This window comes from Crocodylus siamensis, chromosome 7, assembly GCF_052110815.1.
Source record: "Crocodylus siamensis isolate JL-2025a chromosome 7, ASM5211081v1, whole genome shotgun sequence".
Classification (NCBI taxonomy): Eukaryota; Metazoa; Chordata; order Crocodylia; family Crocodylidae; genus Crocodylus; species Crocodylus siamensis.
The window spans coordinates 77,926,728-77,952,713 of record NC_143401.1 but is presented as its reverse complement, the minus strand read 5'-3'; the positions used below and the strand labels follow the sequence as shown (position 1 = coordinate 77,952,713).

General features: G+C 37.7%; 2 protein-coding genes across 4 annotated transcripts in view; one reads left to right on the top strand and one right to left on the bottom strand.

Moving 5' to 3' along the window:
• Positions 1 to 25,986, top strand: part of DOCK1 (dedicator of cytokinesis 1) — a 553,358-nt gene that overhangs the window by 167,352 nt on the left and 360,020 nt on the right. For both annotated transcript variants that reach the window (XM_090058391.1, XM_090058392.1), the window contains exons 26-27: positions 11,499 to 11,626; positions 14,174 to 14,269. In XM_090058391.1, coding sequence (XP_089914517.1) covers positions 11,499 to 11,626; positions 14,174 to 14,269 — 224 coding nt within the window. The remainder of the gene's footprint in view (positions 1 to 11,498; positions 11,627 to 14,173; positions 14,270 to 25,986) is intronic.
• The window catches only part of INSYN2A (inhibitory synaptic factor 2A), a 71,126-nt gene continuing 59,417 nt past the window's right edge, over positions 14,278 to 25,986 (bottom strand). For both annotated transcript variants that reach the window (XM_090058393.1, XM_090058394.1), the window contains one exon: positions 14,278 to 24,195. In XM_090058393.1, the coding sequence (XP_089914519.1) occupies positions 24,012 to 24,195 (184 nt within the window). In that variant the 3' untranslated portion in view covers positions 14,278 to 24,011. The remainder of the gene's footprint in view (positions 24,196 to 25,986) is intronic.

Below are 25,986 nucleotides of genomic sequence, written 5' to 3'. Positions count from 1 at the left end.
CAGCCCTGCTATGTATGCAAGGCAAAAAATCCCAAAGTCAACTTAAAAGTGTCAGATGAAAAATGCACTGTAACACTAACACTATGCATTTTCTGAGTTATTTGACTTTCCATCCTTTAATTCTCTGTAAAAATGATAGGCAAAATTGTTGTTAAAATTTTTCCTATGCAGAGCATGAAACTAGAATTTTAAAAATATGAACCTCAACAAAGAATACATTAATTCTTAAGACCTGACATTGAAAGGTTATGTGATAAGTACCACTTCCTAAAAGGCATATTCACCTGCACTGTTCTGGTTTATTATCTCTGAATTTGTTCATACCCCTATTGGACAGTACCTTGAAAATTTAGTTTGATATATTTGGGGTAATTGCTTTCCATATTTTGAATCTTTACCAATTTCTGATTAGTGAAATGCATTATGAACACAGGCATAGATACTTAGAAGTTGTATGTGTGCTTTTTGTGTGCACCCTTTAATGCATGTTCTTTATGTTAAGGTGGTATTTAGTGTGGAAATGGATGTAACGGAGATGAAAACCATTCTCTAAAAAGAAATGAAACATTAAATTACCACATATAAAGGAAATTAAAGCCTAGAAGATGATAAAGTAAATTTGTAAAAGCAAGGATATTTCATAGTAAATGCATAAAACTTCTTGTTTAATATTCATGCTGTACTTCGTTCTCCCCAAAACTGAACAGGCCAAGATAAATGTGTGCAGTACTATCCTAGACCCATGGATCTACAGATGCTTTTTATGGTATCTGTTACAGATGCTGATTTAAACTTCACACTTGAGAAGAGACTTGGTGGTTAATGAGAATTGATAATGGAATATATAGAGCGATAGGGAGACAGAAGCTACATACATTATCAGCAACCAAAGCTGCTTCACAGGGAAGGGGGTATGTGGAGGGACTCAGAAAAGCTCTTAACACCTGGGAGTGTAACACAGTCTTCATTAACCCCATCCTTTAGCTATGGTAGATGAAGAAGAAAAAAAGAGTGAAGCCCTAAACAAGTGTGAAATGGCACCAGGAACAGCCTTACTGGCTGCCAAGTGGAAAGGGGCATTTCAGCAGAATCTACACACTTTCTGAGCCTATTTTAAATTTACTGGAATTGGAAATTTTTGCTAAATTTTTTTTGGTTACCTGGGTGCCTCATGGTAAACAGCAGACCAACAGTGGTCACTCCTAGGCCACTAGCAGAAGTGAAAGAATTAAAAACAGACTTCAAAGCTGCTGACATTTCTGACAACCAGACATGTGGAGTGTTTACTAGAAAGGTGGTTAGTCTGGTACTGTGGTGGTGAAGATTCAGGACAGTGTGTTCAGACAGTGAGAAAGGACAGGTCACAGAATGGGAAGGAGGCCTGAAATAGTAATGGGGTTGGTGAAGTTAAGATAGGAAGGTTAGAACGTTGAATTGGTCAGTAATATGCAGAGGGAGAGTGGGTGATGAGAAATTTGGGTAAGAGGGCACTTTTCCTTAATGATTTAATGATTTTTGAATATGTGATGTTTCAGACGGTCATAAAGTAAAATACAGTGGGCTTGTCTACATTGTGATAGCAGCATCCTTTAGCTGGACTATTACCAGAAACATCTACCCACTTTTTTCCACTGCCATGTTCCAAATGCAGAACTATGCCAGTGAAGATAGGCTGGGGTTTCCCCCTCAGTGGATGTTGCATGTGCAAGGCGTATAATATATAAAGAAAAACATACAGGATCTTTTTCAGGAGGGACAGGGCAATAGGCCACATTTATTGAGAATATAAAAGCATTGAACTATAAATCTCTTATTGTAATCACATAAAGCCTTAGTTTTGAATTGTCCTAAAAACATATAGACAGATGCACACACATATCCACACATAAACAAGCAGCAAGTTCTGTCAAAAGCTTCTGGGGGTTTCCCTAGAGTGATGTCACCTGCTGTTTCCGGGTTTGAAATTGGTCTGAGGGGAAGCATGGGTAGGGTGGGCTCAGAAGCAGGCTGGCCAGACCATGTTAATTACCACTGTGCCCAGAAGCTGTGTGACTTTTTTTATAAGCTTTTTTTCTTTTTATTTCTCTTCCCTTTATGCCCAACTTTGCACCTGCACAGGAAGTTTCACTTGCATCACATTTACCATAAAGTTGCCAGTACCATTACCTTTGGGGCAGGTATAGTTTTATATATATGTTTGGAAATTACTTAGTAGATTTTGGGTGACAAAACAATAAATGCGACTTGTGTCAGCCTAAACTGGTTGTAGTTAAACAATATTAACATTTCATGGCTTTTGGGTGGTGTAAGAGAAATGGATTTGGGATCTTAGTAGAGTGGCTAGAACAGAGCTGTCAGAGATGCAATCTATTGGCCAGAACCAGCTTTTGGAGCCTGTGGGTCTTAGACTATTGTATGCACTGGCTCTGGCCCCTGTCCCAACCTCGTACACTGATCCAGGGTGAGCATTGCATGTGGCACATGGGGGAGCAGTGTCAAATGTGGGGCCCATCCAGGTCTGTGTGCTGGATCCAGGGCCAGGCCAGACAAAGCCCACAGGCTGGCCCTGCATTCCGGATCCGGGGTAAAAGGCCAGACTGTTATGTGCAGTAGGTACTCCAGATTGGCTCTGCATGCCATGTAGCAGTTACCCTGAGCCGGCATTGTGTGTGGCCTTGGTCAGTCCTGCATGGCATGCTGGGTTAGAGCTGGCATGTGGCATATGGGGCCAGAGCATGCATGCAGTGTATAGGATCAGTCTGTGCTCTCACACTCTGGGATGATGTGCGGGCCTGATCTCTTCTGCACGTCACCCTACACCCATCATCCAGTCCATAGGCTAGATGAGTATGATACCTTTGGCTTAGAAGATGGATTCATGTCACGAATAGATTTTCTTCTCCTAAAGCTGAGTAAAAGAGGCCCACAGTTTTAAGTAAAGGAATCCATTGTTATTTCTTCAAATCAGAGTCAAAGTAGATTGGCAAAGCATGGTGTTGAAATCTGTGTTGCTCCCAGTAGTTTTGTACTATTTTTGTCTGGAGCTTACACTAAAATACATATTAAAATAAAGTAAACCAATAGCTTGTCCCTTGCCAAACTATGTGTTCTTGCTTTGTCGGTTTAATGAGTTCTTAGTACTAAACATATGTACCCTGACCCCAAACCTTATAGCATTTTCTAGAAGCTAATTTAAAAATTTATTCATATAAAATTGTTGAGTGGTAAACTCGTATGCTATGACAGTTGTATTCTTCCAAAAGCCCATATACAGTATAAGATATTAAAATGCACAAAAAGAATACGATGTGCAGAAAATTGAGAACCACTTCATCAAAACACTTTTCATTTTGGGGGAAAAATGCCCTTTAATGCCATGCCTTTAGAGAATAGGGAAAGTTGTATTTTTGAAGTCATCACGAGTATAGCAAAACAGAATGCCTGGGAAATATAAGTTTGATAAGACTTGCAGAGATCGCCCCACCTCTGCTGCCTCCCATTTTTTAGATCATTTGAAGATGGATCATTTTAGTAACAGAAGAAGGGCTGGGCATTGTCTAAATCAGGGGTTTTCAACCAGGGGTATGTGTACCCCTGTGGGTACTTTGAAAGGTCCCAGGGGGTATGTGGGGGTAGACAGGAACAGAGTGCTGCTACCCCATGCCACTGCCTCACAGGAGCAGGGCTGGGTGGGGGCAAGAGCAGGGCCGCACAGACGCTGCACTACCACCGCTCCACTGTTTGCCTCTGCTTGGTGTCCGGCTGCTTCCTGATTTCTGCCTCCCCGCTCAGCATCCGGCTGCTCCAACCAGGGGTATACTTATTAAAAAGGGGGCTGCTAGGGGTACACTTATTTAAAAATTTTGAAAACCCTTGCTCTAAACCGGTGGAGGCCAACCTTTTTAACAGGTATACCACAAATTAGCCCTACACCCTTCCAGAGTGCTACTCTGATCCCCTTCCCCTGCCTGGCTCGTTGCTCTGGTTTCTGCTCCCTACACTGTGCTCTTGTCTGATCTGCTGTTTTGCTTTTTGCTTCTTGCCCTTTGTTCCCTGCCTGATCTGCTGCTCTGCTTTCTGGTGTTTACCATACAAGTAGTTGTATTGCCTGTCCCCTCCCCACTTTGCTGTGTGCCACACATGCACGCAGGCTGCTGTGCCATTTGTGGCACATGTCACAGGTTGGCTACCCCTGCTCTAAAACATCAATTAATTGCCAAAATTGGAATAAGCTTATTTTTCCATAAATAGACTACGTATATTTATCTAGTGTGGCAACCATAGTTTCATAGTTAGTCAGAAGGGACCAGAGCAGATCATTAAGTCCGACCTCCTGCCACAAGCAGGAAAGGATGCTGGTGTCAGATGACTCCAGCAAGGTGTCTGTCTAGCCTCCTCTTAAAGACCCCCAGGGTAGGAGTGAGCACCACTTCCCTTGGAAGTTGGTTCCAGATCTTAGCTGCTCTGACTGTGAAGTAGTGCCTCCTGATATCCAGCCTGAATCTGCTCTCTGTCAGCTTACGGCTGTTGTTTCTTGTTACTCCCAGTAGTGCTCAGGGAAACAGGGACTCTCCCATAGCCTGCTGGTCTCCCTTAGCCAGTTTATAGATGGCCACCAGATCCCCTCTCAGCCTCCTCTTGTGGAGGCAGAACAGGTTCAGATCCCATAGCCTATCCTCATAGGACCTGCCCCCTGATCATGCGAGTGGCCCTCCTCTTGACCCTCTCAATGTTGTCCACATCCTTCCTGAAGTGCGGTGCCCAGAACTGGACACAGTACTCTAACTGGGGCCTGACCAAGGTCGCATAGACGGGGAGGATCACATATTTGGACCTGCTCGTGATGGATCTGTGGATGCTTGACAGGTTGCGATTAGCTTTCCTGACCGCATCCCTACATTGGCGGTCAATAATGACTCCAAGATCCTTTTCTGCCTCTGTGCTGGTGAGAGGGGAGTTCCCCAGCCTGTAGGTGTGCTGCTGGTTCTTCCTCCCCAGGTGCAGTACCCTGCACTTGTCAGTGTTAAAACCCGTCCTATTCTCATCCGCCCACTTCTGTAACCTGTCTATATGTGATTGCAGCTTGTCCCTCCCCTCTAGCATGCCCACCTTCCCCCACATCTTAGCATCATCTGCGAATGTGAACAAGGTGCTATTCGCTCCTTCATCTACATCGCTGATGAAGATGTTGAACAGTGCGGGCCCGAGGACCAAGCCCTGTGGAACCCCACTGCCCACCTCCCTCCAGGTCGAAAATGACCCATCCACCACCACTCTCTGGGTATGGCCCTCCAGCCAGTTGGCGACCCATCTAACTGTGATCAACTCCACAGTCGCCTAATTTTTTAATGCGAATGGGGTGAGAGACAGTGTCGAAGGCTTTTCTATGAGATTCTTTTTAAGAATTAATATATATACCTGTATGCATCCAAATCATTGATCAGAATTTTTATTTGTGTTGCAATCCCTGTTTCTTCACACAGAGTGATATAGGACATTCTCAAACTTTGAATGTGTTCATTTATTTTATCCTTTGTGTGTCAGGCTCTAAGTACAAGCAGTTTGTTCCCTTTTAAGAGTCCTAGAGCACAAAATGAACTTTTTCTCCCCCCTCTCAAGAATCTATGATTTATTTTTATTTCCCTCCAGAACAATATTTATTTTTTGTTACTTTTTGTCCTTGCAGTGATTCAAAACGGAGAATTCCTACTGAATGGAGTGAGATCAACCAATGCTTAAAATTAGCTACACAGTCAAATAATGTTGAGCAAGTTTGGTTTTTTTGGTGATGGCCAGGTATTTGCAACACAAATACAAATTCTGATCAATTACTTCCAAAGACACCTTCTTCACAGCCTGTGCTCATTTCCAAATACCACTAGGCAGAGCACAAAACTCTGATCAGCTTGATTCAGCATTGCATATGCATCATATTTCTAACTTCTAAGACAGTGAATATTCAAATAACCTTTTAAGAAAATAAGAATTTTTTAAAATTTTTTCTTCCGGAAATTATCCCCCTGCTAATAGAATCACACTGCTATAAATTACCATTATCAATTTACAGAGTTCTTTCTGAAAGCTACTTTTGTATGTCTAATTTGTTGGCTCTACTGCTATCTTTTATCTCCATTTATGTCCTCCTCCTTCCCCCCCAGCCTTGATAGGTTAGATTTCTTCTAGATCATCTTGGTATTTCTTTGGCATGTACAAAAGATGAAAATCTTTGAAAATGATGATATCCACCATTGTTTCCTGCCCACATGAAAGAACAGCACTTAAATTGCCTTCATTTGTCTTGGACCTTATGTTATAATAAAACAGTTACTGGCAGAGCATAGAAAAGGTCATTTGGTCTTGGTTATTAGAGAAGTTCATTGGAGTTTTTGACAGAACGTTTTTGCCTTGGAATTGGCACAGGGATGATGTTCTGTCTGCTTTGCAAGAGTTATTCTAAAGCTAGAGTCCTATGCTTTTTCCATTACAAAGGCATATAAAAATAGCTACTTAGGGTCAGACCAGTCTTGCCCAGTAGCCTGTCTGAGACCAGTAGCGGGGTGGTTAGGAGCAGGGTGTTTGGTGACATTCTAGAGCAGGAGAATTCCTTTAATGGAACTTAGCTACAAGGGTGGGCTGCTTCCAGTCTGGCCCACACTACCACCACAGCCATGGTGACTGCTCTTCTCTGCATGTGGTTTCTCCCCACTACCTTTGTAGTTTATTAGGAATAAGGCACCTAGTTACTTCATTTTCCTTGAAAATCTCAGTTTCCTTTCTCTAAAATAGGTGCTTGTTCTCATTTTTTGGAAAGAAGAGTGAAGAATTACTGTTAAGCACTTAAGCTAAACTTAGAACTTGAGGAAGAGGCTGGTGAAGGAAAAGCCAGCTGAGTGGGGCAGGGCCGATCCACAAGCTGGATCAGATGTGTGGACCACCCTCTGCCTCCCACATACCTTAACCACTGCAATATGGACTGGTCCAGCACAGCACGTTGTCAATGGGGCAGCACTGGGGCCCAGTTTGTGGGGCTCCATGGGCTGGTTCTAGCCTGTGGGCTATATATTAAATGCCCCTAATTTATCTGTTTCTATTAAAGTTTAGCTGTTTATATTTCTCTATAGTTTAAAGTATTTTGTAAAGGAAAAGAAAGTATCAAATTATTTGGGTGCTATTTTTTTAGATGGTGGGAAAATCAAGTATTTCTTGATCAGAAAATTGCTTGTCCATAGAAGATTAATCAACAGCATGCACCATTTATATGAGCGCTTAGTGTTTAATTCTCATTAACAGTGTTAATCTTCATCTCAAAGCTATGTGATGGGAGCCAGGTTATGAAACAGTACTTTATGGATCACTTGTTTAATGTAACCAAACAAAAAATTAAAAAACACATTACTCAGTGTTGGAAAAAACCTGAATGTTTTAAACTGACAGATTCTTTGTAGTACATGCATTTTGTTTTAACATGGTTCCTGTATCACTGCCATGATTAAACATTTTGCTTAGTTATTCATAAGTTGATAATGCCTGCTGAGCATCCTTTTATAAAGATTAATACTTTATTCTCAGCGCACATTGCCCTGGCATTAATCATTGTGGGTTAGACCTGTGCAGCAGAGGATGAACAGATGTCGAATTATTGTTGTCTGTAATCATTGGGTATCATACTTATGAGCTATCTTCAGAATTGGCTTTTGAGCAGGAGAATAATGTTATAGACTATAGATTTATCAAGGTCATTCATTAATCAGTGTTGGAAGGTGTATGTGATGGGCAGCTTGATGAGGGTTAAGCTTTCCTGCTATGTACTTTTTAAGAAAGCTATGAAGAGTTGTTAGAACTATTGAGTAAAATGTTTAGGTTTGTAGAAAGGATGCTTTTAGAAGATTGTGGTTCTGGATATAAAATAATGTAGCTGTAAGTGCTATCTGTGATTCCCACCTGCTTTTTGGTGGGACTGTTGGTAGTCTATAGGTCTAGCCAGAAAACAGCTTTTCTATTTTTGCGGTTTTAAAGTTTTGTTTTATTTTTGCCACAAAATGAAAGTCCTTTCAACATTTTTGTCAATAAATGAAAAATGTTGGTGTTCATATGTATCAGTCCCAAAGTATTCAATAGTTTCTCCCTGTTGCCCTCCCAAAACTTACTTCCATCTAAAACCTGTTTTTTCACAGTGTAGACATTTTCAGGATTCTGGTTAGACTTTCTCAGGTCCAGGATAGAATTTTTGGTCAAAACCAACCACAGAGACAGTCTCACCAAAATAGTCAGTAGCCTGTACTGTCAGGGAATTTTTAGAATTATCTGACCATATGTTAACCCAGGGAAAGGGCCATGCTTCTCATGACAGAGGAAGGGAAAAACCCTTTGGTCCCTGTCCAGCGTGTCCTGGAGGATAATTTCTTCCTGATCACAAATCTGGTGATCAGTTTGACCTTCAGTGTACGTGTAAGATCCTTCAGTCAAGTCCTTGCGATGTTTCTAAGCATGGGAATAGACCCAGTCGAACTCCCAGCTGTAGCTGTAGCCAATGTCCAGTTCTTTAGTGAATGGTGAATACACATGATGTACGATTTGACATCATAGATGGTATGAATGCAAAGATGTTGCTTCACTCTACATGATTATCTAATTCTTCCCGTATAATATATTCCCAAATTTTGTGTCACTTGCAGATTTCATGACCATGCTTTTGTAGTTGTCTCACCAAGCACACTAATAAAAACATTGATCAGGATGTATTTCAAGAGTAGCGCCCAAGGAACATCCCCAATAACCCCTCTCCGATCTGTTAACTTACTTTACAACATAACCTGTTGTAGCCTCCTTTTCAGTTTATCATTTATTTACTTTACAGTTACACTACTAATCCCCAGCTTTCCCAGTTTAGCTAATTATTTGCCTTGAAACAGAGTTGGTCTGACATGATCCTACTGAATAAAACTGTATTGCCTTTTTTCTCATTTTCTGTCTACCCCCATGTTCATGATTATTTTTTCCTTCAGTATCTGTTCTAAGGTATTGCATAATATAAAATCCAGTTATGTGGTCTTTGATTGCCTGAATCACTATTCCTTCTGTTTGAATATGAACACCATGTTTGCTGTTCTCCAGTGATAAGGTAGTATCCCCAAATTGACTAATTCATTGAAAATCCATCCTATTTTAGTTCATTCAGTATTACGGGATGATGTTCATCCAGCTCCTGGTGTGGTAGTTCCTATTACTTCATTCCCATTTGGAACTATGCTACTATCCTCAGTTACATCTTTATTATTACAGACGATTGAAGCAAAGTATACATTAAGTACTGACCTAGATTGTCCCCATTCTTAACTAGGAACCTTCGTTAACATTATAGTGGATCGTCTTCCCTCCGTGTTCAGTCCTTGTTAATGTGATTGTAGAACCTTTTGCTGTTGTTTTCCAGTTGTCTTTGTAAGGCTCAATACACTTAAACAAGTTGCTGGTGTCACTTTATTTCTGATCTCTAAAAATTAGTTATTATTATCATTCCAAATATCAAACATTTAGGATCAGATATTGGAACATGTATAGGGATTTGAAAAAAAGGTTTGAGGAAGTCTTAGAATATTAGCTAAGGCCAGATCAAATAGCAGAGGTGCTCTTTCTGTGCTGACTCCTCTGTCCCCTCCCCCCCGCCCTTTTTTTTTTTTGGAAATGTACTTTGATCGAAAGAGCATCCAAGCCATCTTGAACACTTTGATTATCTTACCATATTATATAAACTTCAAGATTTAAACCACAGAGTTTATTTGCTCACAAGCTAATGCTTAGGAAGACAGGATCACTGAAATGATGACTGAGAAATTTTCTCAAGTCTTTGGTATTTGAAAGGACCTAGCCTTGTGTATTGAGTTTTGTAGCTTCAGATGGGAGCAGTATGACAAATCAATGAGTTAAGTTTTTTCCTTGTCTCAAAATCAGCTTGAATACCTTCTCTATTGATCAGTCTGGGCTCCAGACAAATGCACTCAAAGCTGGTGTTGTTGCAATTTTAGTGTTCCACATGCTTGTAGATTGATCTTTGACCATTCCCTAGTAGTAGGGCTTAACAGGGAGAAGAAACATTTTGAAACCTCTAATTAAAGGCCTTTGTAAAGATACTAATAATTGATTCACCCTAGAGGCTTTAAAAGACAAGCTAGTATGGTTGTTTTTCCGAAGTGCCTGCCAGCAGCATGTCAACATTTCCCTTTTGCCCCTTTCGGTGAAAATAATGTAGCATGAAATATGGTTCTTTTCTCCCTAAACTTGCCCATGTTCAGTTTTGGTTAGTTGAAGGTGCTCAGAATTTAATCTTGCTTCATTCACGTAATAACATGTTAGGTAGTGTTGAATCCTCCTTGTTAATTAATGGAAGGATGTTCTTTCGTTGATATTCTGGGAATGTGCTTTAGGACTGCATATCTTAAGACTAGTAAATATGCATATTGCATTTACCATGTAGAAATGTTGCAACACTTCTTGTTGTGTAAACTGCTTAAAGATTATCTAATAAAAGGTGCTATAAAAGTTATTTTATTAAAACCTATGTAATATAGGCGTATTTTTCCTCTCTCAAATAAAACAGTATCTTCCTGTACTCCCTGTTAAATTTTTCATGTACACATTAAACACCTAAATGTGGTCTTGACTACCCTTACGCTATGTTAACATCTTAGTAGGACTACTTATTTACATATTGGGAGGCACCTAAAATGGAGGATCCATAGCTAGTGCTTGCCTGTCGATAGAAACCTGTGATGGTAATATTTATCTGGAGATAAATTCACCCATTCAGTTCTTTTAGAATCTAGTTCTTTGCTGCTTACAGGGTAGGCCTTTAATTGCAAATGAACATGCAGTGATGTGATGGAGTCGTGACGATACATAGCCTTCAGGTAAATACAGTGCAGAAGTTTCAGCTCTCATATTGTGATTTGGCTCCCTTGAAGCCAGGTGCCAGAGTCTAAAAGTACATATACATGTACATTGAGGCTGCTGCAATACACTGTAACCAAATCTGCTGGACTGTGGTAATTACCATGCTCCAACAGAGTCCGGAATCATGTGTGTCTGCATCCCCAAGCTGAAAAATGGTGGCAGGGGTGCTTTAACTTAAGCTTGTTTGACGTTTTAGTTGGTTATCTCACTGCCATTTTTCAGCATAGGGATGGTGGTGAACACGATGCTTCGGACACTTCAATTAGAGCAGCTCTTAAAGCTGCTCTAATTAACACCCCCTCCCCTGAGACTTGCAGGTGAATTGTATAATTGTCATATATAAGAGATACTAAAGAATTTTCACTTGCTTCAGTTGCTTAATTTTCATGAAATTTTTTTTTTACTTTATTCTGCAATTTTTCATATGGCTTGTTAGTATGAAAAGTAATTTTTTTCTGAAAGTTTTTTGAAATAACTCTTTTTTTTTTTGCAATGCTTTATGTGAAAAACTGTGCAACTGTTTAAGACATAATATTATGTTTTATATGCAGACTGCAGGGAGATCTTGCTGCCAATGATGACAGATCAGCTGAAGTATCATTTGGAAAGGCAGGAAGACTTGGAAGCTTGCTGCCAATTGCTTAGTAACATCCTGGAAGTGCTTTACAGGAAAGATGTGGTTAGTAACTCATGTTTATACCAATTAACACTTAAGTGGAGTGTACTGTGTGAGTGGTAGAAGTAAACATAAAGCAAAGTTGGTGATGGGTTTAGTTACCACAAGAGTTATTTTTATTTTAAGTTCTCCCCTTTTCTTAAACTCTTTTTTTGGGGGTGGGTGGGGGTGGGGATGGTGGGGAAGGTGTGGTGGCAAAGAGATGATATCTTGCATATATCTTCTCACCATATTTCTCCTGGGTACCAAAGTTTTTCTCTTACAGAACTTGGCTTGGCCAAGGTAAATGGAATATGGTTCCTTCTGGGGCTCATCTAGTAGCAATACACCAGACATTGGTCTGACCACAAGTAGTAAGCATGATAAATCACAGAAATTGAACCTCCTTCCCATGCGGCACTTCCAGCCTCTGCCAGGTGGGGATTGTTGGATGGACTTGAAACATGAACGCTTGAACCTCTCCACTGCATTGATGCTGGCCTGATAGGCCATGTTTTAGTCCCATGTGAATGCAAGCTTGTACTGTATTTAGCTGATGAATAGACAGCACTGTCTGAAGTATTGTAGTTGAAATTTCCCTACAGGGAGAAATAACCTCTTGTTAGTCTTTCTGTGGAAGAACAGGGGGAAAAAAAGATTTCCTTAGTAACAGGACTTGCCGAAATTATGGGAAAATTTAGAATGCTGGTTTGAGTGAATTCATAATTTATAAGGAATTTAAAATGTTCAGAAATATGTATAGGTTATTCATTCCTTTTAAAAGCCATCTGTGGGAAGTAGGTAACTCTTCTGTCAAATCAGTAATAAAACCAAACCTTTTGTTTCCAAACTCACACTATGATGTAATGCGAGTATTATAATGAGATGGAATCATCCTCTCCATTCAGCATACAAAAGCACGATAAGGTTCTATATATAAAACGGATTTTTTCCCCCTCAGTTACGCAGTGGCCTGAGATGAGTTGCATACCTGTCTATTTTCCTAACTGGAGAATGACTATGCACAGCTATAATTTGTTGGGGAACTTAGAGGACTTTTACGGCTGTTTACTCTATTTAGGCTAGTGTTATGCAGCTTGAGCTTGCAATCCTGTATATGAATGGCATAGCTTACCATAGTCCGATTTAGCCAGCAGAGTGCTGACATTTTTCAAACCAGTCCTAGGCAGTTGAGTAAGCAGCCTTTAAGAGAGAAAAAGAGTGCTGCTTCCCTTGTGATACCCTGGGTAGCCCCTTCCAGCTCCTCAATGGCTGCGATCCTCTCAGCAGTGATTACCAGCTTCTAACTGTACTGAGCTCATTTGCTGAGAGTAGCCCCCTAGAGAGGGGTGCTGGGTGTTGGCCGCTTCTGACGAAAAAGTGGTAGCCAAGAGTTGGATGAGAGTGTTTGTTTGAGGTGCTGGAACATGATTGCAGGCAAAATCAGATGGAGAAAATGCAAAGAAAAGGAGCAGAAATTACAGAGATTTGCAGCAAGAAAATGGCAGAGGATGCTGAAATGAGAAAGGGAGACGTGGAGAAGAACGTAGGAGAAGCAGAGAGAGAAAGAGAGAGTCAAAGTGGAGAAGATGATGAGGCAGAGAAGAGGAGAGAATAGCATTCTTTTTTTGGAGATACTGTAGGTCTTATAACCACCCAAAGTCCCAACTTGTTAGCAATGAGGAGGTTTCAAAAGGTACGGTAGTTATACATACATGCATGTGCTGGAGAAGAAGAGTGCTTTTCAGACATGCAGATGAGGGATTGTAGAAGAAATCAATCTGGTAAACTCAGGGTTATTTTTTCCTCTTATTCTTAAAAAAATTTTCTATTCACTAGCATGTTTGTACAGCTGGCCAGCAGCAGACTGTAGGGCATCATCTTATTTAGAGAATTTTCTGGCGAGACGTTTTGAAATTGACAACCACAGAATTGCCCCTAAAGATGCAATAGGAACAAGATTGAAGGGAATTGGCTTTTAAGAAATATGTTTACAGTACGAGGTGTGAGGTGGGGTCATGCTTACCTCCTCATATTTGCCCAATACGTTCGCTCCTGCACAAGCTTGGTAAATGTTTCTCAGACTTGTACACAAAGAGGATTTCCAGTGAACACTGCTCTTTTAATACCAGAATATAATTGAAACAATTGAGAAGCAGCCTGAAAAGCTTTATATAAATTGTTCAGTTTGTGATATAGTATTATTAAAAATGCCAGGTTTATTTTGGTCAGTGACATTTGGGTTTAAACGGTGAAGAAAATCTCTTCAGAAAAACTAAATTGTCGACTAACCTAGAATTATAAGCATTGCAGTATCTCCAAAGATTTACTTTTCATTTAATAACTATAATTATGTAATTAGCTTTATCAGTAGCAGGCAGTAATTAATAAAAAGTCTTTGTGCAGTCTTTGCTTTTAGCAAAGACCATTTTCATCTTGCTGAGCAGTAGAATTGCATTACAATTGATTTCGGTTTTGCAGTATAGATGGATTTAATGACAAACATCAATACTTGAGTTGTACTGGTTGTCTTTTGGCCATAATTTCCACTAGTTTATCCCTCTTCCCCAGGGACCAACACAGCGACACGTCCAGATAATCATGGAAAAGCTATTGAGGACAGTAAATAGAACAGTAATTTCCATGGGACGCGATTCGGAGCTCATTGTAAGTGTCTCCTGACGTAAACTTAAAAATATCTTTATCACAACTGCTTTCACCCCCTGTAATAGGATTTAAATCCCTGGTGGTAGAAAGCAATCAAAGCTTTCTTTAACTGTCTTCTGTGTTCAGTAAACTGTAAAGTGTTCGCTTATAATTTATCTGTGTCTTACAATAGGGGAAGAAAAATCCTTTTTGAAGTGCTAGTGACCAAATGATGAATCAGATTTAGTGGGTATATATTAACTAAAAATAATTTGTTTTTGCAGTTACAGGTTATTAACTAGTTGATTTTTTTAAAAATAAAAACCTTTGGCTGACGTCAGTCATTTGATTTGACAAATATTTCCTTGAATTACTTTTAAATAATTATTTATGACACAGATGCTACAATTATGTAGACAGCTGTCAAATTTACTGTTTGTATACTGAAGCAAAGACTGCTCCCACAAGTCCTTACAAATAATAGTCATTTGAAAATAATGTATAACATTGGAGAGTATATTTTTATATCTTAGCAGTGGAGGAGTTTAACTCTTGAAGAGGGCTAACGTTTTAGTTAACAATTGGTTAATTTTTTATATATTATCGGTTAAAAATTAATAACAAGCAAACATAATATTACTATTTTGCTTACTAAGCCATTTATATGTTTTGGGACAGACGTCAGTCTTGACTTCAGTGAAGCTGTGCTAAACGGAAGTGTGTGTGTGTGTGTGTGTGTGTGCGCTCACGCGCGCGCATCCCTTAATTTTTCTAAAAACCTTTATCCATTATCCCAAATATAGGATGATTTGCAGCGTAGATGAAAATGCATGTAATTTACATCTAAGCATGCATTTAACAGATGCATTCATTTAAAGATGTGTATCAATTCTGGAATAATTATTTTATTAGCAACTTCAGAGAGACAAATTGAGAGAGATCGTGAAATGCATTCCACCAGTGTGCACAGGCACTCTTCTGCCTTTGAGTCGCTTCTTAAACTTCCTTCTCCAGGCTGGATTATGTTATTTATTAAAAAAATCAAAATTGACTGTGTACTGCATTAACCTCTTTTCTTCTATTTATCTTCTTCCCCTAATTCTTCTCTGTGACATCTCACTCTTTTTACTTCCTGTCTCTGGCCCCTCAAACTATCCTCTTGATCCTATCTATTCTCGCTCTTGTCCTTCACTCTTCATCTGAATGGTGCTTGTTATCCCTAAGCATGATAACACCTTCCCTTTCTCTTGCCTGTCTAACTACCTGCCTGCCATCTTGTCAACTACTTTCAAGCATGCTGTCTCTTAAACATTTGTGTTATCAAAACAACTGGTAAGAGATGATGAGGAATAATATTAAAGTAACTAATATGAAGCAATATGTTTTACAGAAAGAACATTTAATGTTGAAATATGAGGGCAGAAGGAAGTCATTAGGTGTGAATTTTGTATGTAATAAGTTATACGTTCCATAACTTTATTCTTCACCTCTTTTTATTTATGCATAACCTTATGAGTAGATTGGGCACATAGGAACTGTCTTCAGGTACTTCTATTCACCCAAAGCAGAATAGAAAAAACTTAGCACTAGTTAGCTCATCCCCCTTCTTTGGTGCCGTGAATTATATTTTGAAGTTTTTTTCCATATACGTATGTATTTTAACTGTGTATAACTGTATTATACCCACTGAATGTGAATAGCTTGAAAGTATTAGATTAAAAATGCTATAATTATTTTATGAAAGTTAACAGCACTGCGAGTTTTTAAGGGGACACTTTACCATTTAAAATTCAGTGTATTTCTGAAAGTTTCACTAATCAACCAATAACAATTCACTCTTACCGTGTCAACAACATGGTAAAAATAAAATGCAATTAGTACTTGATATGTATAACCTTACTCTTCATGGATCAGCATCAGATCGAGAATTATGTATTATCTGTTTTTGTCACAGATAGCATTGTTGCATCTAGAATTCAGATTAAAGAATAGATCATAGTGGAGCAAGCAGGAGTTAAAAACAGATTCTAGGCAAAAGACTTTGTAAAGGGGTAATTTGGGTTATGGCTTTTTTAAAAATACTGTCTGTAAGAACATATAATTTATTTTTTACCCAAGACTATATAGGTATTTTAGTTCAAATATTTTCTTATCTTGGGGAATTCACTTAATATTTTAAAAAACTGTCAGTGCAATACATATTAATATAAAATGACCTTATGCAAAGATATTGGAAGATTTGCAATAATGCTGACTACTCCTTTAGAACAGGACAATATGCTTTAATTAAGATACCAGTTTGACACAGCAAACATTCAGTCAAATGAGTACTCCTTATGTGAGCCTCTCTAATGCTGGCAAAGGAATTTCATGTTTGATCAGTTGCTTGTAGTTGGCTTCCATCTGAAAAGAGTAAGGCAGCATAAACCCACAACTTGTAACCCCACTAGGGTAACAAGTCACGGGGAGGGATTTCTGTAAATAGTGCCGGAAGTGCCCCCCACAGTGGCTGCTTTTAATGTTTTCCATTTTGCTGCTTGCCCCTCCCCCACCTGATTGGCAGAGGAGCCCCACTGCCCAGGCCATTTGCCACTGATTGCTGGGGAAGCAAAAACTGTGGCGTATTTAAAGCCTGCGTATAGGAATGTAAGACAGTATTGTCATGTATAATTTTTGTTACAAATAGTGCCTTTAATATACATAGTTTATATTCTCTACACATTTTTTAATTTAAAGAGTGTGTTCTCTATCCACACCATGCCCAGGTGCACGTGTTCTTGAGAACTTTGTGTTTTGGATATGAAGGGGGATTATGACTGAACTCAGCTATTCAAGATAGAATGCAGTTGCTTTGAAACACGGGTAGTAAATTTATGTCCATATTTTTAAGCAGTGTCTTCAAGCAACAGGACAGAGAGCATTAATATAACAAGAAAGTAGTGCATATAATTTTGCTCTTTCAAGAAGATATGTAACTCAAAAATGAGTTAACAAATTTTAAATAAAGTAATACTCGGTTTTGCTTTAAACTTACTTGAGAATTTATGAGTATTCGAATGGTACATTTCCTCATTCTTTTAAGATAATGATCAGGTTTAAAATCTTTATTATGGTTATGGCTGTTATCAAATATTTTTGAGATTAATACTGACAGTAAACGATTGTTTTTTTACAAAATGGTCGCATACATTGATCTCCAGCATATGAGGTACACTGCTAGAATGTGTAAGCTACAAACTTGCAGTTGACAGATGAGTATAGTGATATGTTTTAAAGAGAAAAAAAAACCATTGGTGTTGAATTTGAAACTTTAAAATGTTTAAAAAAAAGAAAAGAAAAAGAAAGCTTTGAGTCACGGACTGAAAAAAATGGGCATTAACCTGTTTCGTTTTAGACATGCTTTTATACCTCTCACTTTTGCTTTAAAGTTTAAATTTGGTTTGTTACTCTACTTTTCTGCCAGTATTGTTTTTTTTCCACGTGTATAGTAAAGATGGAAGAAACTTCAGCAGAGAACTAAACTTACTACCCAGAGGTCTACGTGGACGAAATTAGACATCAGCAGTGATTTCCAGGGACAATTCAGTGGTGGAAATGGGAGGGGAGGAAGCGGTGTGTGGGTCAAGGAATTCTGAAGATTTCCTATATAATTAAGTCTTAGTGTTACAACCACTGCAAACTTCCCAGCCCATAAAAACTTTATATATATCTCTCCGGGTCCCTGGTCAAATTACATGTTCACTTTGTCCCACTAGTGTTGAAAAGGCTCAGTAGAAGATTTTGGCTTGTATACTTGAAATTCAGTTAGCTTATTCTTGAATTGTCTGTTTTATCAGTTTGGGCTGCTTACAAATTGATTACAGACTTGGAAAACACAAAGCAGTGCTTTACTGTCAGCTTGGTGTACCCCCTGTGCCAAGTGCAGCACATGCCCAGAAGAGGAATTGCATCTGTTTGACCTGGCTTGGCCAGTGTCTGTATAGTTCGTGTGCTTTAGCAGGGCTTTGGGCACTTTTCTCTAATAGCTGATTCAATCAGCTATTAGATAAAAGCGCCAAAAAGCTCCCCCTGAAGTGTGGGAGCTATACAGACTCTCGGCAAACTGGGTCAAACTGATGCGATTCCTCTTCTGGTAAATCTTTTTTTCTTTTTCCCATATCTGTCAGCAGCCATAAATTTTACAGATAGATAAAAATAGTCTATAGTGTGTTTTATCTACATTCCTAAAGGGCAAGATTAAGATTAGGTTGATTGCATCCTGGTGAATATAAGCAAAAGAATTGTTGTTTGTGCTCAAGTTATTATTCATGATAATGACTTGTTTGTTTTAGCCTGGGCGATTTATAAGAAATGTGCTGCTTCATATGCAGAAGAACATAATGGTATTGGTTTCTTTTAGCTTGGATGCAAGCACAGTCTATTCGCTTAATCGGCTCTTTTAATTGAAAGTTGTGAAGTTAGATACTCTACCATACAAAGTGTAATTTCTAATTTAAAACAGCAATTAATTTTACCACACTGACTAGTTTGGGATATTTCCTCCTGAAGTAACATCATTTTACACAGATTTTTTTTTAAAGTTTATTTGACACATTAGGATTAAACTAATGTGAATATTAGTTACAGTGTGGTAAAGCTAAAGGCAATTCGTATCAATTTATCCTTGACACCCAGAGGTGAAGAAAATTGAGTTGTTGTTAGAATGTGAAATGGACAATGATTTTCAAGATAACTATGGTCTTTTATAATAAATGAATTCAGTATCAGTCTCCAGCTTAAATCTTATCATATCTCATTTCTTACAGCGTTTTCTCATTTTATTCCTTCTGTTCATACTTACATTACCCACACTATTATTTTATTTTACTATTTTATACTTAAGGTTACAGAAAGAAGTTGCCTTTGATTGTACCTTAAAAATGGGCTGCCGTAAATTAAAAGTAGACCTTGATTGTCCTGTAAATATTATTGAGAAGTGTCTTTGTATGTTACACTTCATACCTGTCAACAGATCAAATACTATTCAAAAAACCAAACAGAACGTAAAATCCCAAATAAACCAGAAAGAGCAACACAATTTGTTTACAGCATTTTCTAGAGGTCAACTGTTTTGGTAAACAGCAGTCATACAAAGCCACGTGAATATCTTGGTAAGCTGTCAGCATTCAAATGAAATCTGTTTTTGTGCAGCCTAATGCTAGGTCACAGGTCTAGGAACAAAGATTACAGGTCATATCTCCAGAGTGGGAGACCATATCCTGGAAAGCCATGACTCTGAAAAAGCAGTAGCGGTTAATAGTAGACAAACATATTCAACGTGACCTTCCCGGTGGAATGCTCTAGTAAAAAGGGGTATTGTGCTGCATGAATGTATGAACAAGGAATAGTGAAAAGGAGTGGGGTGATGATCTTGTGCTACTGCTGATACTGGAACTCTGCAGCATTGTTCTAGTATTTTACTTTTGAACATGAATGTTGCAAAATTGGGGAAGGTGCCAAAGAGAGACCACAAAAATGAGAGCTGAAAAAAATACCGCATAGCAAAAGATGTAAGATATATGAGCTGTTACTTTACTAAATGGTGGATAGTAGACTAATGTATGGAGTAGAGAGATGTCTTCATGTTGACAAACATATCGGATTGACTTTTATTAGTACATGTTTAGGATTGTGAATCCAAAAAAGATGACAATGCTGGCAGGGAAATACAGTACTAAAGGACTGCATTAACCTATGGTGGAAAAAAGAATGATAAGAACAAAGGACTGGAAGGGAAGGCTAAATGATTTCACTGAGAAATATTGCTCAGTTTTTTAACAATGAAGATTAAATGGTTGAACATATTGCTAGAGTAGATTCTCCTTCTCCTGAGTCTTCAAGTAGTGATGCCTTTGCTGAGAACATGCGATAGTGAAACAAGTTACTGATTGGCCTCAGTGCAAGGTTATCTGCATTCTAGTCTTCTGATCTTAAACTCTGTGAATGACAATGTGCAGTGAGCTCAAAATTCTTAAGCTGAAAGTCTGTAGTGTCACTGTCTATATTAGGCTGTTACAGTGTGAAAAACAGTACTTGCATGTGGCACCATTTACATTTTCCCACTCAGACAGATTTCAGATTGGTTGCTGCAAGTTATTGTTGTAAAAATTAAGAGCGGTATTGAATAATTATTATGATTTTTGTTCCATCATTACTATCAACCTTTTTATGTACTGTAGAGTGAATAACATCATGAATGCAGCAAATTGGTACAGTATAGGCCATACCCATTTTTTATCACCGCAGACTGCATTCACCTAAATAATTGGCAGCATATTTTCAGCAGTTCCAATTAATTTAAATAGGCTGCAGTCATACTTTATTGGTGCTGAAATAATGCTAAGAAATGCTTCAAGCCTTCTGCTTTATCCTAGTCTAGCAGAGCTATGTACATACTGCTTTTATATTATTAGTGGCAATCATCGTTACCAAATTCACACAGTAGTACATGCTGTGTGCTGTTACACAAATGCAGTTGAAATAATGCAGTTTTGACAGCTTGCTTGCTTTTAAAATGCATGTGAAAAATTTATCTTCCTTTTTTATGTAATGCACCATTAAAACACTGAATGAAATTAAAGAATGCATAGGCAGTTATTTTGCAGCATCTGAAGCAAGAAGAAGAAAACAGTTTGTATTTTTGGTGTGTTTTTCCAATTTTAATCATGATTTTTTTCATTTTATCCTAATTTTCAAATATTTTTACAGTGATTAATTTTAAGAAAGCAAGTAATACTTACATGTGTGTCCTAATAATCTAAAGACAAAGGAATGTCATTTTTACTTAATGGGAATTATGCAGTACTTGGAAAACATTGTCCATTGTAGTATGAAAACAGGAAGTAATGTAAACATTACTGCAGTACTTATTAATTAGAAAGTTATTAAAACATGATATGGGAGAAATGCACATAGTAAATTAGTGTCTGAGAGTGCATGAAATTGGCAATGAGTTTAGCAGCAAAAATATGCACCCTAGCATGTTAACAGCGCTGATGAGTTTCCTTTGTTATAATCTCATACCTGTATTTTATAATGTCTTGCATTGAGATGGAAGTAGTTCTGTGTCATTCAAATGTCCTATGTAACTAAAAGTTAGAAAGAATCAAAATATCTTCTCATCTAAATTGAGCCTGAGTGATCCTGAATGTAATACAATATGATACATTTTACACACTTGCAAAAACATTTTATTACAAATTACATTGTATGGTACGATATAACACAATACGTAATTTTAAGCAAGACTATGCATGTTAGCTTTTTCATTTTTAAAAAAATGTAAAAAATTAAAAATTTGCAACTTGTTTAAGAAAATAGTCTGAACATGTACAGAACACTGTGATAATGTTCACATTTACTTCTTAAATATTTCAGCCATGAATTCTTCTTTTTCCTTTTGAATGCTTGTATAACACTAGTTTGTGTATGGCACAGTAACCAAGCATAAAAAACATTTCAAAGAGGTTTTTTTGTATCAGTCCTTGCCTGCAAGAGATTTACAATGGATTTGTGGGAAATGTTGCAAATTAGTGGACACTAACTATTTTGTACATAATCCTAGTTGTGAGATGTTTGAGTTATCTTTCTTTCTTTCTTAATACACTCAACATCTCTATTTCCTTTGTATGTGTGAGGCTGTAACTTGTAGTTTATCACTGTTGTAAAATATTAAATACTTTCTGTTTTTCCTATTTATGCCCATATTTGAGGATTTTCGTTCTCTTTAGGAAAAAAAATATCTCTATATACACATTTAATGCTCTGAAATATCTGGAATTTTTAAAACATGTAAGGTGGGTTATCTTGTAAACAGTTTTATAACTTTAATTAAAAACGGTATAAAATACATGAAACACATTTTTTCCACATGAAACAATTGCACTTCCTTCATGGCGCAGGATCACCTTTCTCATCCTTTATCTTTCACAAAAATATTTTAGTATATTGTTTGTTTATGTACAAGGTTTTGTAGCCCTCTTGAAATTTACTACAAAGGTGAGTTGTTCATTAAAGCATACATTTTGAAATAGATTTTTTTTAAGTGGACATAAACAGTTTCACATATATTGTATGTTCTTACATTAACTTTCTAATGTTTTTTTTCAAGACAAAGATCAAATCATTTGCCTCAGGTTTCTTGTAGAACTAATAGTACTTAAAATGGATTTGATGTAGAGATAAGGGAAAATAGTATAAATATAGACTCCTCAAGGTTTATTAAGTAGGTGAAGACGCCTCTGGTAGGGATTCATTTCTTCTACCTTTTTGCTGCATCTAAAGACTGAAAAAAATATGTCTGAATGAAGCACTGGGATATGAAGTTGCAGAACCAATAGCTTGTAAACCAGTTTGTCACATGACTGCACTACTTAAATTATTTGACAAAAAAGAGCAATAAGATTTCAACTCCCTACCATTACAAGAATTTTTCCACAAACAGTCATTCTAGATTAGGGCATAGTAATTACAGTAGTAAATATTCAAAGAAAGACTGCAGTGTGTAACAGAGCAGATTTAAAGTGTTCTTGTTTTTAAAAAGTCTAAGAAAAATTTGATTCACAGCTTTTCCCTAAGTGTGTTGGTTAGCAAGTACGATTAATATATTATTTAAATATAAATGATACTATGTTGGTCTGGAAACCCACCTTAGAAGCTAAGCTAAATAAGTAGCTTTTAAAATTGCAAGGTCCTTCTCAACTCATTAGAAAGCATAATGCATACTACAAAATTTCTCACTCCCTCTACAATACTATACAGTTTTCAGAAGACTGAATTACAAAAAGATACTGAATTGTGGCAAATGCCAACTATTTGTAATGTAATATTATCCATCTTGTTTTCAAATTCTGTGCCAGAATGTATCATTTTGGCCTTTGGGTACCAAAAGATTAAAAATGAGATCTAAGAAAGCTTGGTGTCCCATAGCTTTGACCCTGTCAACTTGCAGTGATTAAAGGCATGTCCTGACTTTGGGTGGTTCTGGCTGCTCGCCCTTTGGAAATGAGCAGTAAACGTGTCATAAGTCTGGCAATGAACATGACATTAAATTAGAGGTGTCAATATGTGATGCTGAGATGTCATAACTTGATTTAAGTCTACAGTACATGAAGGCAAATATACATAGTCACATCTTAGAGATTATTTATGGTCTTGGACCATTTGAAAAATTGTGCTTTCTCCAGGACATTATGTGCTAAAAATTGCACTCCCCCAATCCCCATGTATATGTAAAATTGAAGATCATTGCAAACATAAGGCTTGCTGTTCTTTTCACTGATATTTTAAAAGCAAAAACGAAACAGGCAAAGCAAAAAAAAACTCAAAAAGGCTTGAAAATCAATAGTGATATTTATCCGTGTACAGGATGACAGCCTGCTGTTTAACAGGTTGAAATGTGATTCTTTCAGATCTAACTTGGGGGGAATGGTTTTACTAGCCATCTTTTTCTATACAGATTTTTATTTAAATTTTACATCCCACGTAGGTGAACTGCAAATAGAAGCTGGCAAGGTATGATTTAATGCCTTGCTCCTGAATGTTAATTTATAGGTACAAAGGCCTTTTTGGTACATACGTTGAGAACTGAATGCTGCCCATAATAATCAGAATAACACTGGCTGAATACACTAATCAATTTACCAAGATCCCTTTTTGATATGAATAACTGAATTCCAAATATGTTTCAAAGAAGGCCTTAAATTCCAGGTCTAGTGGACTTTATTTAAAGAAACCAGAGTTTCCATCTTCCATGCTTTTTTGATTCAGTTTTGGATTTTTGCTTGGGAGTTGAGGAGTAACTCTCCTGAGTGTAAGGCAAAGGTGCAACCTGAGTTTCCTCGATAGGATGAAGTTTTCTCAGAACTGGCTGTAGCTTGTCTTCTTGCTGCTTAAAATCCAACTCTACACTAAAAAGTGAACAAAAAGTGCAATTAATTGTTAAATTGTGACGATACAAAGGATTTAATTAAGACAACATCCAACACTGATATACAGATACTAATGTCTTGAAATTAAATAGAATAGAAATGCTTAAATTATATCTCTGCAACGCCAACAAAAGTGAAATTCAACAAAAATATTCTTTATACTGCAAAGTAAAACATAATAATAATAATACAAAAAAAAATTACCAAATGAGAGATCAGTCCACTTTATGGTTATCTATTGGTATTCCAGGTGCAAACAGTCCTTCCCTCCATCATCTGGAGAAAAGTGTCTTGTCCATCACTACTCACTATCCTAGTTGGACTGGATCCTAGAAGGACGTCTCTCTGGCTTATGCACTGTTCCTTGCCCTGGGGAGAGACCATTCTTGGGGCCTTCAGACTCAGTTTTGGTAGCTAGGTAGCATTCTTCTAAAAAAGTGGGGAGGAGCTGCTGGTAAGACAAGTACCATCTATTTTATGGTCTGTGTTAAGTTTAGATTTATTGTGATTTACAGCATTTGGAAACATCTTCACTTTTTCCCCCATGATTGGGGGAAACACCTCTGCAGCAGGATGACAAGAGATAATAAATCTGTAATGGGACTTTTATTAAAGTCTCCTTCCTCAGACTGCTGGGAGATTCATTTGCTATTAGACTGAACTTACTTAAGTATAGCTAAGCATGCTGGAATCTAACTTCTTGTTTATAAATCACATTTGAACTTGACCCCAGAGGCTGAAAGACAAGAACGTGGCAGGAAAAATGACTAATGGGGCTTGAGGGTATGTCATCTTTTCCTTTGTAAATTTGTGCCATCTTTCTGTTACTTGTATTTAAGTTACACCGAGTTAAGGCTACTTTATACTCAAACTCTCAAGCATACACTAATTGCCTCTGAACTTAGCCCCATTTTGGGCATAATAATAAAAAATCCAGTTAACCTGATGTAAATAATGACCCTTCCAAGTCAAGAGCATGCTTGAATCTGCATTCTGATTGTAAGACCAAACACCAGCTTGGTAAATCCACAGTTTTAGTTGTGCCAATTATGAAAGTAAAGCAAGATAAGTTGTTTCAATAAGATCTGGTGTGCACTTGGTGATAGCTCCATATTATATTAATAACCTGTTGATATGGATAATAAAAACGAAATCTATTGCTAGGTTAAAGGTCTAAAACTGGAACATGAAGGTAAACTTAAACTCATAAATTATGCATCCCAAATTGTAGGCACTATGTGGAATAGAAAACCCTGCTGGCTGTCCTGGAAGTTAGGAAAAAATGAGGCAGATGAAATTATAGCCCTGAGATCTACATACAGCAATAAAATACCTTTCAAATTAGTTTCTGAAAACAAAGAAAATGCCATTTCAAACTAAGGCAAAAGAGTGACCAAAAATTACAGTTCTGTATCCAAGCCAAATTAATGCCCGTAAAGATCTGAATGCTGCAGAAACAGTATTCTTCACATGCATCTGGTATAACAGGTTACGGAGATGTTCTCTATAGTCTGCATTCCCACCCCATCTTACCTATACCTTGTACAGAACAAAGAAGGGTCTGAGGCCCCCTGACATCCCCGTAATTCAAACCCTGCTTAACTCTGTCCATGTACAATTGAGCTCCCACAATAATGCACACATAAGAGAGGGTAGGTTTTATTATACGTTTGGATTCAAGTCTCTCCTGAAACTGGAGTCAGCTGCTCTTACCTTTTAATGAGAAATCATGTGAAATGAATTACTTTAGGGCTCACATTCTTAGTACAA